Genomic DNA, 15,041 nt, shown 5'->3' with positions numbered 1-15,041 from the left:
TTTACAGTTTTTTATATGTAGGTCTTGGTTCCCAGTCTCTCTGACATGGAGCCCACATGAGGAGCTTTGTCTGCAATTACTATAAATATCTGGGACTGTTCTCTTTCAGTGGGTCTTACCTTGAAAACTAACCACAACTAAAAGACCAGTTTGCAATGATTCCTAGTTCATGTCAATTCTCCACCTACATTCAGAAATTGTACAGAAAATACTTGATTGCCTGGGGCTAGAAGTAATATCAGCAACCACTCTAATAATTCTATACAATAAATAGCTGTGTTCTAGTGCCTAGTAATGACTCTATTTAATTTTATAGTAAGCAAGTAGGCTGATAAATGGGCATTGGATTTACAGGAGAAAGCCTGAAGTCCCAGTTTTGTGTATTGAGCCTGTGCTTGCTGAGTCTTCTAGTTTACAGCATTTGTTTTTGGAAACAAAAGTCGTTGATTGGCTATTTTTTTCCCAGTCATACTTTTAAAATAATCTGAAGGACATTTATACTTAGGAGTACTGAAATACTTCTAGTATGTTAATACAGCACTTTTGGTATCATTCCTTATACTTACAAAACCTGTTTAAAAGTAACTGTACATTTGCCCTCAGGACTGAATTGTCAAATTGCTTAAGCTGCAGACCTGTGAGCAAAGCCTCAAGAATGGTTGATACTGGAGGGTTTATGCACCAGAGTCTTCTTGGTCACCACTATATAACCTAGAGGAGGTGGGCAGCCTACAGTAGAAAAGGCTGATGGGAGAAAGGTAATCACACTGTGCTGAGTTGCTCTATCAAACCAGTTTTATATAGCTACTGAATACATTCACTGTTCTCTCTAAATGGTCTGCATATTATTATTATCTTATTATTGTTATTTTTCTCATTCATTGCTGGGCACTTCTTGGCATATTAGAAACAAAAACATTATATTTGAGATTAGATATATTGTGCCACATGGTGCCTTTCATAGACCTTTCACATTTCAGTGCCTAAGGTATGAGCCAAATGTCTCATACCTTAACTGGCATGTTCTGAACACATAGAACTGAAGATACATTCCTTTAAATACAGAAAGCAATCTTATTTGATTATGAAAGCACAGAAAGAGCAGGCTACTTCATCACAATTGCTTGCAGTCACTTTCCTATTCATAATAATCCCATAATATTTTGAATTTCAGCACTGATTTTATCTTCCTGTTATTCTGTAGGTTAACGTTTATAGCATATGATCAGCAAATAATATGAGAATCCCTGGACTACTCTACGCATTTAGAAGTGCAAATCTCTCTGTGCTTTGTCAAGTTCTCTAGTTCATATTCCTCTACAAATGCAGTAGCTAATTTTACAGCATAAGGAGTGATACCTCTCCACATTCCTCAAGGTGGAATTATTAGTGCAGGTAAATCTCTATGCTGCAGCCAACAAATTTGTTTGACACATGGTTTATGACCTACTGGATGTAAATGTCTGCTGTGAAACTAATGATGGATGAAGCAAGAGAACAAGTTATCTCACAAGATTTCAGTTGGGCTAGAAATAATCTGTCCTGTGAAATGTTGACAGCTTCACTTCTAATCTTAGCTAGAAAATTGAGGTTGGAGTAGATAGTGCTGAAAAATAATGGGGTGAAAATCTGTCCTAACTTTTCAGTCCATTTCCTACATACATTCTTAACTTGCTACAGAGTGCTTAGAGGCTTCCAGAGATATTCATTCAGTTTCATTTTAAGACAAAATCCCCATGTGTATGGCTTTACTATGAAATATTTCTTCTGTTAAAGAGAAATTCTGGCTATTACTGTTCATGTAACATAGTTCACTGTTTTCTGCTAACATCTTCAGAGATTTATTTAAATGCAAGGGAGTCATAACCGATTCTGTGTTTTCTTACAACGTTACTTTTCCAACAGTATTTTATTATAATAAAGTGAACAGGCAGCAAACACCCCAAGGTCTTCTATATCACTTGTCTTTGTTAAAAGTAGATGCTATAGACCTGCAAAGGTATGTCTACAAGAATAATCATCAAAACAGGATTGATCTCTCCCAGAAGGGTGTGAACAAGTTTTGAAATCTCTTTAATGTTCATATACCTAAGACTAATGACCTGGCCTGTGGCTCTTAAAAAGAAGCAGATGATAGACATGGAAGGTTTGTGAAGATGAATCTAATAGCCCCAGGGATTTCCCAAGAACAGATTACAATTCTAACTTTTTATTTTCTCTCTAGAGTCTGTCCTAGTTTTAGAAGTATATGTTGAAGGTCAATAAAGCCAGTGACCTTAAATCTGTCATATTAAAATAGTGCGGCAAGATGTAATTATTGCAAAGGTCACAAGATTAAATTTTCATTCCAATTTTGTTATTTCCAGGAGATAACAGAAATGTAGAACAGCTATCAAAATTCCCCTGTGACTTTCAACAAATATTTGATGTTTACTTTGTTGGGCCAACATTAGAATTTATATTCTTTTAAATATGGGAATCATATCTGAATTTTTAACAACCATAGAAGTAGGAGATTTATGTGTGTTTAATAAAGCACTTCCTTAAAATTAATGACAGAAAAGCATTTCAGAAAAGCATGAAAACTTTCTCTACTATTCATCCTAATTCAGAGACACAGGTAAAACAAGAAATTTAATATTTTATGGAAGAATATGATAAAAGATTAATACATTCTATAATACAGTAGAATGAAGTACTATTGCATTAATTCCAAAATGTTTTAATGGAGAAGATTAAAAAATATATATTTGTAGGAAACCTTTCATTTTAGGACATTTTATAATTTTAAATATGTGTTGGTTTATCTTAAAATATTTAATTTAAATGGAAAAAACATTGATGAACATTTTTCAGTGTTTCTGACTATTGGAAAATGTCAAAAGGATTTTTTTTCCTACTTTATGCAAAATAAAATTATCTCGTCCATCAATCTCAGTCTTTTACTACAGCTTGTGAGATATAGAATAACATAAATAAAAATGTTTGGCTTTTTATGTCATTGCACTGTGTAGTGATGCTTTCTCATTCAACATCTTAGTTGTCTTTACTTTTCCCTCTGATACCTCCAATTTTAGATTGAGTACAGGCTTTACAAGAACACATGCTTTCTCAAAAGTCTTTATATGATTCCATGGTAAATGGAATACACTGTTCTGTCACAGCAATTTAACAGTGAAATAACTCTTCTGATTTCCTGATTTTTTTGAATGTTAACCTTTCATATATCAGTGAAAACCAAGCCATCACTCAGATGGAATGAAATTTGTTTTCTGATCAGAATTTTTACTTTATCCATTAAATTTTTGTAAAGTTGACTGTACAACACCAAGGTGCTTTTTAATATAGATTTATATTTATACTGACAGCTTTTCAACCTCAAGCAAGGCATTATTCACGAAAGGACCTAAGTGTATTTATTTCTCAATAAATGATTATTACTAGCATTCAAAATGATTGGATGTGTATTTCCTGGTGTGTCTCTGAGTATGATTCAAAAGAAGGGAAGAAGTTGAGATACAGCATGACTAATGTATTGTATCATGTATTTTTACATTTCAATGATAAATATATTAATGAATTAAAAGTATATACATGTACAAGATTTCTGGTGTTGAGAATTATGATTACTTACCTAAGATAAGGTATGTGCAAGAGAAGATACTCTCTTGACCCATGAAAATTTTAAAAACAGTATGATTTAATATTCAGAAGAATATTAAAGAAGATTCAGAAGAATATATTACTGTTTAATAACAGTATGATTTAATATTCATTTTCATTAAGAAATGTAGATTATTTTATTTACTTTTGAAAACTCTCTTTTTGAGTAGATAGTGAAGTGCCAGATAAAGATCAGTCTGCATTTTGCAAGACCTGAAAGAACAACTCCCTATAGCCACTGCAGCCCTCCACAACAGAATTTGACTTGAGTTCACTTGTTTACATTTAAGTTACTGTTTCAGTAACTTCAGTTTAAGTTCCAGTTTCTGTAATAGCTTCAGGAATCTTCACCTTCATGAGTGGAAACTCATGCTTGTAAAAATGTCATTTCTCTCTTACCAATAAATGACATTTTGCCTAAAATCCTCAGACATTACAGTAAGAATATTTAGGAAAGTTTTATAGTATCTATTCAAAAGTGGTAAAAACTAGATAGGTATTTTACATATGCTATCCATGTTCAATGTCTATTGATCATTTCCAGTTTCTTGAGGATTCCTTTGCAATGAGTTTCTACTTTCCAAACTTCTAGCTTACAGATTTCAAATGTTTGCTTTCAGATATCAACATGGCAGGAGAACCAAAACCATACAGACCAAAACCTGGCAACAAACGTCCACTTTCTGCACTTTACAGGTAAGTTAGATTTCATTCTTATCATGCTACAGATCAAATTTATTAGAAGAATTGTGCTAAACTGAAATGTTTGTTTAGTTTTTCCAAATATATCCAGCAATGCTACTGTGTAGCACATGGTCTAGACAAAGGATTCTTTCTTTCCCAATTCATGGGTTGATTTCATATGAAATATAATCTAGCTCTTCTACACACCAAGAGTTTCTGAATGTTAGCAAAAGAGTCAGTCTGACACTATATGCATTTATTGAATCTACTCAGAGTAGCGTTCTAACTTCCAGAAATAGATTATTTGATGGTCATAGCAAAAAAAAACCTAAATGACACCAACAAGGAATTGGCCCAGAAAGCAAAATTTCTGACTTACACTTGAACCAAAATAATTTCCTTCTTTAATAAGATAGCAGTTTGTATAAAAGACAACAGTAGATGTGCTATACTGTTATTGAAACGAACTTTGACTCTGGCCCTATGCTGTTTGCAGAAGCAAGTTCAAGAAAACTTTTGCTGTCCTGAACATAACTGTCCAGCTCAAATCCCAATTGTTCTTTGGCTACACAAATTTTCTCCCTGCAGAGAGCTATGTAGCTCTCCCCATGTAATCTGACCTCTCTTCTAATGGCCATATGCATGTCACCTAAACTCTAGAAGATCCCTGTTCAGCCAAGCTGACTTTCTGCACCTCCTACTTCTCACACTTGTGTTGACTGTTCCCGTGATGGTAAGAGGTGATACTTAAAAAGTAAACAGTATTGATGAACTTGCAGTATTTTCAAAAATAGAATCAGAGGGGACTAGCCACTTCCTTGAGCAGCCTTAAATCTGCTCTCCCCATATCCAGAAGATTTTGATGGCAGTTATCCTCCTGTCATCAAAGGTTTTCAATTCAAGTACTTCATGGTCAATGAAGCTAAGATGGCCACCGCTAAGATGGCCACCTGTCAACACTTCACTCACAAGACCCTCTCTTTACAAGCAACAAATCCAGGAGAGTGCCTTTTCTAGCTGGCTATCTTAATGCTTGTACCAAGAAGTTACCATCAGTTTGCTTTCTGGACCTGTTTATGTCAGCTATGCATTGTTCTCAGATGTGTGATATTCTATGATGCATTATACAACGTAATTTGCTAAAGTATCCAAGTCATAGAATCATAGAACATAGAATCCTTAGAGTTGGAAGTCATCTACTCCAACTTCCCTGCAATGAGCATGGACACCCACAGCTAGATCAGATTGCTTAGAGCCTGGTCCAATCTGACCTTGAATTTCTATAGGTACAAGGCTTCCACTGTATCTCTGGGCAACCTGTTCTGGTGCCTCACCACCCTCACTATAAAGGACTTTTTCCTTATCTTCAATCTAGATATCTCCTCTTTTAGTGTGAAACCATTTCCCCTTGTCCTATCACCACAAACCCCGCTAAAGAGTTTGTTTCCTTCTTCCTTGTAACACCCCTTTAGATATTGAAAAGTCACTATCAGGTCACCTCAGAGCCTTCTCTTCTCCAGTCTTAACAGCCCTAGCTCTCCCAGCCTGTCTTTGTAGGAAAAGTGTTCCATCCCTTGAATCATTTTGTTGCCCTCCTCTGGATGTGCTCCAACAAGTCTATGTCTCTCTTGTACTGAGGACACTATATATGGACGCAGTACTCCAGGTGAGGGCTCACCAGCACAGAGTAGAGGAGCAGGATCACCCACCTCAACCTGCTGGCCATGCTTCTTTTGAGGCAACTCAGAATACTGTTAACTTTCTGGGATGCAAGAGCACGCTACTCACTCATGTCTGTCTTCCTATCTGCCAATAGCCCTAAATCTTTTTAATCAGGGCTGTGCTCAATCTTTTCATCCCCCATCTTGTATTGGTAGTGGATGTTGCCACGACCCAGGTGCAAGACCTTGATCTACTTCTGTCAGAAGTGGTATTGGAACATTTGTCTGTATTTCAGAAACTAAATTCTCTTTGTATCCTTTCTAGTTTCATAATCTCTGTGAGAATAATTTCATTTAATCTCACATACATAAATGTTAATATTAACCTAAGTGTCAGGCTTACTAGTTTTTCAGCTGTATTAATTAGATGCAAGACATATGAGTCTATCATTTCCTCTTTAATGTTTACATAAGTTCATTCACATACCCAAACTCTCCTTTCTTTCTTATATCACTTATAATTCTTCTTATGTATGTATGAATGTATGTATTTATTCCTGACATAGTTCATAAAGAGAAAAAAAAAGGACAAAAAAAAAAAAAGGACAAAATTAAGAATAACACTAAGAATTAAAAGAACATCATGGACATAATAAAGTTAGCAGAAAGTTTTGTCATTCACTTCAGTTGGACTAGAATTTATTTCCATATATTCTCCTTATATGTAGTTTAAAAACCTAACTCCTACCAGGCTAAGATGTCGTTGATCACAACCCTTAATTTCTAAAAATCAGACTCATCCTGCCTGGAATAATCCTACAAGAGACGGGCCCAGAAAGAAGAGGGGTCCAAGAGGATGAGCTAACACCTCCTTCAAGTTTAAGAATAGTCCTGACAAACGTATGAGCAAGAAGCTTCTGAGTAAATGTAAATGTAAATGTAAATAGGTAAAAGAAGTTTACAAAAAGTGGGAGTAGCAACAGGTGACCTGGTAGAAATACAGAGATGCTGTCCAGGAATGTAGATGTGGGATTGAAGCAGTGTTTGAGCAGGCTCATTTTCCAACACTCATAGAATAGAGAAATGTGGGTTTTGCTTTCGAAAGATTCTAAATACATTATTAACTTTAGGCATACTCTCTGAAAAAAATTACGTACATACTTAGGACAGTGCTCAGGAATCTGCTTAAATCTAGCATAATAGTGAGCTTCAGCAGTGTTCTTCCTGTTTTGCACTGCTGTTCAGTATGTGAGGAGGAACCTAAATCCCAGAAGGTTCAAAGTTGTTGTCAATTTTGATTTTTAGCAAAACACTTCTGCAGAAAACCTGAAGCCAGACAAATCTGCATCTCAAGATTATTTTACAGCTTGTTATTTGGGGCTTGCCTTAAGCAGTAGTTTAGTTTACTGGCCAGTTTTCATATCTTTAAAACCCAAGGTGAAGATTAAAGATGGTGACATATTAAATCAGTGCTTTATGGTAAACGAACAGATCTTTCTAATTTTCTGGTGTTTTGATCAGCATTTCACTAAGGAATTCTGTGTCAGTATATGAAAGTCCACTTACTCTTTTCTTCTTCATTTTATGCCACAGTATACCAATGTAGAATTCAAATAAATAAATAATCAAATGGTTTGGTATTTCATTTCTCTACATCATAGGTCCCCCACCATTTTTACAAGATGTTAAACTAATGTTCCGTAAGCTTTAGAGGCCTAAAAATTTGTATGGCTTCTGCAGACATGAGGTGTGTGAAGTGAGAGGAGAAAACTGTTGGAGACTTTGTTGGTTACATGGAGCCAAACCTAGTGTGGTGTCACTAGTATTGTCTGGAGGGAGCTGGGAGCAAACTGTCCCAAATTACATCCAAGTCCACTAGCTGAAAAAACTAGTTTGTGTGCCAAGAACAACCCCCACAAAGAGTGAATTAATGCTTGTATAATGTAGGGAAGCAGGAGACTAGGATTTGGAAGTAAAATAGGAAAATAAGTTTCTGAGCACCGTAGGGGTTTCTGTTCACTCTACTTGCTCAACACAATTTACTATTCTAGATGATTAACAAAGCTTTCAAAGGTTGATTTATCTGGGAGTCATTGCGCACAAGAAGATCCCCCTCCCCTATGCCACACTCCAACATTCTCCATAATAGCATTAGCAAAACATCTTGCTTCAGAGCCACACCTTGAAGACCCAGTGAAGAGTTATTCAAGGTCTACTCCTCCCAGTATTTCCACGGCTGGCTGGTCATAAGACCTTTGAGCCGGAGATCCACCAAGCCGAGGCATGCGCTGGAATGAGACAAGGATTGGGATGAATTTAGTGGAAGGAAATACTGAGTGAACTTATGTTGCCTCAGCTGGCAGCCCTGTGTTAGTTGGATTCCCATGGTACTACCCATCTATAGCCCTGGCAAAGATGCCCCTGGAGGGCATGTTATTTGACAGGTGCTCTCTGAAGTTTCAGGTTTTATGATTCAGCTCTCTGTGAGTGGCATTAAAATACACAATCATCTCCCATTCCCATCTGCTTCTCCATATAATGCAATTGAAATGTGTATTCAGCATGCTTGATTTAACATGCTACTAATTAACCATTTTAAACAACCTTTACAATTGCGTAAGTCATGTGGCCTGTGGAGGAAATTAACTTATTCAGAAGACTAGTATTTAAATACTGGAGATATCCTTCTGTTTACAACACATGATTATACTTTAAGTTTGAGGGGTCTTTCTTTTTATTTTTTTATTTTTTTACAAAAAATATTGTCAGTTTCCTCCGAACATTTTATTTTTACAATACTCATCACAAAACTGCCTAGATTATGGTACACATCTTGCATATTCTTAAGGTTTGCAGTTTTATTTCCTATCAGAGGCTTGAAGAATTGCTTACAGAATTTACTTGCTGTCCATTTCTCAGACGTATATTAAGATATTTATTTCAGTATGTGTTATGTCTTTCAGTCCACAGAACCATTCATTATTTCTAGTTGATGTCCTGAGCTTTCCTGGGCATTCTTCATTTCAGGAGAAAGTTTGACAGGCAGAGTGATTGGCAATGTGATCACCTCTTCCAGGGAAGAAGGCTTCTTAAGATCATTCCTCACCTTTGAAAACATAATATAAACTCAAAAATTTCTGTGCCAAACAAACATTACTATTCTATTTGAATGCTGCAGTATTTTGCATAATGCTTTCAGCAGCATGCTGTTGGCAGTATATTAACTATATGCTCTACTGGCATATAATAAAAATAACTGCAGTCATGAGAACCTTTCTTGATTGAGTATTGTTCTAGACTTGTTATAACATTCTTTATTACTTCTTTCTCTTATTGCATTTTTGTTTCATTTTTATTGTTGGCTTACAAGAACCTAGAGGTACTACCAATAGAAAATAAACTTGATCAATTATTTTCTAATACTTTAGAGTGGCATTAAAATGTGATTATGCCTCTCAATTTTGAGGCTTTTTTTTTTAAGATTAAAGATTTATGCTTTTTGGAATTTAATTTTTTGATGAATGTATCACATTGAGATTACACATTTTGAGTCAAGTACTTCCTTTTCATATGATTGATGCTCTTGATTACTTTCCTTCATAACATAAGGTATTTTGTTTCAGTGCAGTGGGATAAATCTCAGATGACTGTTGCTTTGTGGTTTTTTCCTGTAAAAAAAGATTGAAGTTTAAATTAAGATTATTCTAAATCTGACAAAACATAGTTTACTTTCATTTCTTCAAATAATGTTCTCAGAGATCACATTTGAAGCATTCACTACTTTACAGGAAAATAATTGATCATTTATTCGGAAATTCTCTAAACTCATAGCAAGTTTTTTAAAAAATTACCTATGTGAATAACTTAATTAGCATTTTCAATGATATTAAGAATGTTAAAAGACAAAGATAGAAAGCTACAGTGGTTTCAATGATCTCATCTGGGCTGAATTTTTGTTTATTTTCAAGGAAGACAAAACAAAACAAAACAAAACAAAATGTATCAAATAAGTGTCATAAGAATTCAGGGGAAATTTTTCTATTGATGGAAGGCAACACTTGATGATTTCTAGAGGACCCTTCTGACCCCTACAGGTCTGTGAGCACACAGAATAATAGAATCACCGAGATTGGAAAAGACCACCAAGATCGTCCAGTCCAACTGCCCACCTGCCACCAATATTTCCCCACTAAACCATGTCCCTTAGTACAACATCTAGACATTTCTTGAGTATCCTCAGAGACAGTGATTCAACTATATGCCTGGCAGCTTGTTTCAGTGCATGACCACTCTTTCAGAGAAGAAATTATTCCTAATATCCAGCTTGAATCTCCCCTGTTTCAACTTGAAACCATTCCCTCTTGTTCTATACCTAATTATGTGATAGCAGAGTCCTGTCCTTACCTCACCACAATTTGCTTCAGGTAGTTATAGAAAGCAGTAAGGTCTCCATGGATCATCCTTTTCTCTAGACTGAAGAATTTCAGCTCCCACATCTCACAATGCTTCTGCTCCAGACTCCTTACCAGCTTTGCTGCCCTTCTCTGGACATGCTCCAGGACCCCCTCTTGCAGTGAGGGATTCAAAACTGAACACAGTATTCAAGGTGCAGCCTCACCAGCACTGAGTGTAGAGGGATGATCAGTTCCCTGCTACTGCTGGCAAGACTATTTCTGATACAAGCCATTGGTCATTCATACAGCTCTGTGTTTCTCAATGATGTTAGCGTAACTGCAGTCCATTTAGTCACAGAGAGGTTTAGTGAACAAATCCATGTGATCAAAGTTGCTGGGAGAGCCAGCCAGGGGCACAAGTTTACCCTTTCACACAATCCAGGTGTGAATGTTCAGACCCTAATAACTTCAGTGAGGGAGGAGTGGGGAGATCCATTGTAATATACAAGAAAATATTGAATACAAATCACATAGAGAAAAAGATCAAGAGATCTGAATCCATCAAATGCATTCATCATCTTGGATTGTAGATTCAGTCATAGTGTTTCGAAACTGTGCTGTGACTACAGTAAGAAGAACAATGAGACTTTTATTATTTTTCTTTCTCTTCACTATTACAAAACTGTTTCTCCCTTTTAGAAACCCCTAGAAATAGGTTCCCTTTTAGAAATCTCTAGTGACTACATGCAGGTACTCCTTCTCCACTCATCATTGTATAATAAACCTTTAATTGCTCTCACTTTTTTTTTTTTTTTGTATCCACCTTCATCAGAAATTTTAAACTATGAACTTGACTTGAAGGATAGTCCTCAGACAGTAAGACTAGCACTCGCCTTTGTTCCCATCTGCAAAATTACTTAGAATCTTTTTGAAATGTATTTTTTCACTTTGTTAAGGGAAACCAATGACACCTCTTTACACAAGTCTTCATAGGAGATACAGTCCTTTTTCCAACTCAGTACTTGTCCTCTTGCAGATGGTTATATATGGTATCACATGGCTGATGTTTTCTTCCACAAAAGCCCAGACATTGTAATTACACTCATGTTTAGATTTTACCAAGTTTGAAGAAGAACAGCTAATTTTGTTATTATTGCTTTTTTCTGGTCTTTAATCTTCTTTCTTGCCTTTTTTTATCTCCTCTGAAACCTGAAGCAGTATACCATAGCAAAAGTAACTAACTGTGAAACTATCTTATTTTTTTCACGGTTTTCTCACTGTTTATACTTAAGTGGAACAGAAAATATGTTTACTACTTTTTGATGGCATTGAAATTACTAAGCCTCCTTTTTTATCCAAGTGTTTGTACTGCTAATAAAACTGAACAATCTTTGACAGATAACTCAAAAAGGAAATTCCAAACAGAGCCAGACCACTGATGATTTTGCCTGTGGGCAAACAGAAATAGTAAGTATAGCCATCCATTCTGTTCAAATCTTGACAGCCCGAGCCCAGGTCCCATCCTAGCTATATGAGCGATTTCCACCCCTTAATACTTCACAGTTTTTTTACATTGTTTTAAGAAATAATCAGAATTTGAATTCAATGTTTACTAGCAGAAAAAAAATGATGCCTTCTCTAGATACTCAGCTGTGCTTCTGTTATCTTGAAAAGGATAGTATCTGCATCATATAAAGGAAAATTGGAAACAAAAAATGGTAATTTTTCCACATTTGTGCTTTGATGAGGTAAATATCACACAAATAGTATCTCATTTTGCAACCATTGTTGTTTGGTAATTGTCTTAACATTAGAGAGGTCTTAAAAATGAAAAAGCTCTTCTTGACAGTGAACAGAGCAGAATCTTTGCTAACGTGGAAAACAAACAGCAGAATTCTTAATTTTTAAGAATTTAGTGAGTCTTTAATTGGAGAAGTAATCAGTGATACAGAAGACTGTGTTTCCAAACACCATTTTATGGGCTCTTCATTAGGCACTGGTTCTCATGTAAAGTAGTGTCCTTAATTGTGTGGAATTGTATATGCAGTTTGGTTTGGGAGATATACTCCAAGGGCACAGTTTAGGTGGCTTGTAAACAGCCATAGACATATGGCTCTGGATTACAGATTTAGATTTCCATGAATAAATAAAGGAAGGCCAGATAAATGAAAGACTGCAACTTATTCTGTATTTTAGTCTTAAGAATAATATCAGGAAAAAAAAGATTTTAGTTTAAGAGAAAATGGATTATTTGGTAAGATTACAAATAGGATAAAAGGTTATGCTGTGTACAGCACAGAGGGACAATAGCAACATATTAATATTCAGTATATTCAGTGAGCTATTAGCAGTGAAATTATCCCACGAGTTTATTTCTTAGTGAATGTGCCAATCATGGAGTACCCAGTCTGAAAATAAATTGTCCAGCTTGCCAGGATTTGGTATGTAGGTACTGCAGATGATGCAGAGGATATATATATGTAAATTTAGGAATATACATATTCCATTCCTTTTTGTTATATTTTGATTGCTATTCTTCTCAGAATATTTTGAAAAAAAAGAAAAAACCCACTGGGTATTTTACTGAAAAATAAGAAATGTATTCATAAATGTGTGTGAATTCATTATGAGTCCTAAAAAATGAGCAATTTATGATACCTATTGGCATGAAATTTTATGTTGTATTTTTCAGTTTTGATAGAGTAAGATTACTCTAGGAAACAGCATGACAAACACGAATCATACACTCTTAAAACATTGCCCTTCCAGTAACTACTTTCAAGTGTTAGTAGTGTCATGGAGGGAAAAGGAGATTAAACCTCTAGCCTTGGATCCTCAAAGGCAATGCCTGCATTAACCTTCATCTATTTGTGACTACAAATAGCTGCACAGTATAATATTGATTGTGTGCATTAGATCTGTCAATGGTATTTTGTTCAGCCCACCATGATGAACTAATTCTGGACATTTTTAGACCTGATCATATTGACTTGGATGTTCTTACTCTGATTCAGAGCAGAAGAGTGTCAGGTGACATGAGCTTCATGAAAAGATTGATTAAAGCCATCAGAAAGAGGACTTTAAGATAGATAGCTAAGTGCACCACTACACTTTTTTGAAAATTCTTTCTTTCGTTGAAAGTATAGATTTTTTTGCAGAATGTATTAGCATATCACAGGAAAAATTAATCAATATTGACAACAGTGACATGGAGTTCCTTTTATTCTTGAATTTGTTTCCTTTGCTTATCGAAACAAAAGTACCAACTGTGTATGTTTTCATTTGGGGAAGGCAATCAGAGCCAGGAGGGCTCTTACCTGAAGGATAGATTATTAGGTGGATATGATAATCCTTTCCAGTTCTAGTTCTCTGGAAATATTACATCACTCTTAACTTTGTAAGTCTTGGAGATTTTGTATTTTCTTCTCTTCTTACTGCCTATAATTTAGGTTACTTACTAATAAGTATCAGAATCTACTTTACCTTTTTTCTCCATTCCTCCACTTCTTACCTCACTCCTACAGCCCCCATCCTATACCGTAGGACAATAGCACACTCAGCATACAACATAACAAAGTGCAGTTTTATTGATATATTGAAATCAACTTTTGTATATGCCATCTAATATTTTCATCCTAGCTTCCCATCATTATGAAAGACATCAGAGGGAAGAAACAGTCCCTTGAAAGCAGTTTCTTCCCATACTAAGTGACACTTTTTATTCAGTTTGTACATATGACAAGAATTTGTTGCTTACAAACCATGTGACAAGATTCAAGTTTTGTTAGGAATCTACATAACTCTGGTTATGTGTAATAATCTTATTTTATAAAATATGATAGAAAAATTTAGAAGGACACATCTTGCATTATCTCAGTCTGACTTTGAAAACCTTCATTATATTTGATCTGGTTTTCAGTGCACAGTGCCAGGTTAGAGAGCTTCACATTGGGTACTGCAGTCAATATCCCATGCTAAAAGTTCCCTAAAATTCTTCCCCTTTACTAAGTGCTCTGACATTACCTTATTACCTTATTATGGGCTTAGGTAGTAAGTAGGATGGGATAAATAAAATGTACTGCATAGTCAATAACATTTTCTATATATATACATATATATTTATATATATAAGTCAAATATTGAATTCCTTTCAATTCAAAACTCCAAAAAGCCTACAGTCATCTCAGTCTTGCAGCATATTAAATGCAGAAGAATTGCATTCATGCAGACTGAACCATACAGTACTCATAGGCACATGGAATGCTACAACCATGCAGTCTTATAAGGACCAACTTTAGTATCTGCATCACCAGAAATAATGTTTGAGATCTACAACAGGTTCAAATATATTTGAAAATTACTTTCTTTTAGGGTGCAATTTTTCCATATGGCCTTGTTGAAAAAGATGATGCTTCAAGAAGTTATTTAAATTATTTTCACTGTTAAATTTATTAATAACACTGGTAAAAATGAACACAGAGCTGTAAATTATCCTTGGCAACATTCTACTTTTGAAATACTTTTAACAGATCAGATCTTCAATACATCTGGTCTCATATATATTTATTCCAAAATATAACAGTACTCCTTTTATAAGACTTGCCATCACTTATTACGCTATTTATAGCAGTTTCAGAAG

The 15,041-nt window shown here is 35.2% G+C and overlaps 1 protein-coding gene across 5 annotated transcripts in view; it reads left to right on the top strand.

The window, feature by feature from the left end:
• The window catches only part of RALYL (RALY RNA binding protein like), a 363,390-nt gene that overhangs the window by 287,232 nt on the left and 61,117 nt on the right, over window positions 1–15,041 (top strand). For all 5 annotated transcript variants that reach the window (XM_065751889.1, XM_065751886.1, XM_065751887.1 and 2 more), the window contains one exon: window positions 4,284–4,359. In XM_065751889.1, the coding sequence (XP_065607961.1) occupies window positions 4,284–4,359 (76 nt within the window). The remainder of the gene's footprint in view (window positions 1–4,283; window positions 4,360–15,041) is intronic.

Source organism: Cyrtonyx montezumae, unplaced genomic scaffold (assembly GCF_038088225.1).
Source record: "Cyrtonyx montezumae isolate F1298 unplaced genomic scaffold, pur_monq_1.0 scaffold_8, whole genome shotgun sequence".
In the NCBI taxonomy this organism is placed as follows: Eukaryota; Metazoa; Chordata; class Aves; order Galliformes; family Odontophoridae; genus Cyrtonyx; species Cyrtonyx montezumae.
The sequence above is the reverse complement of the archived record's forward strand: the minus strand, read 5'-3'. Positions and strand labels throughout refer to the sequence as shown.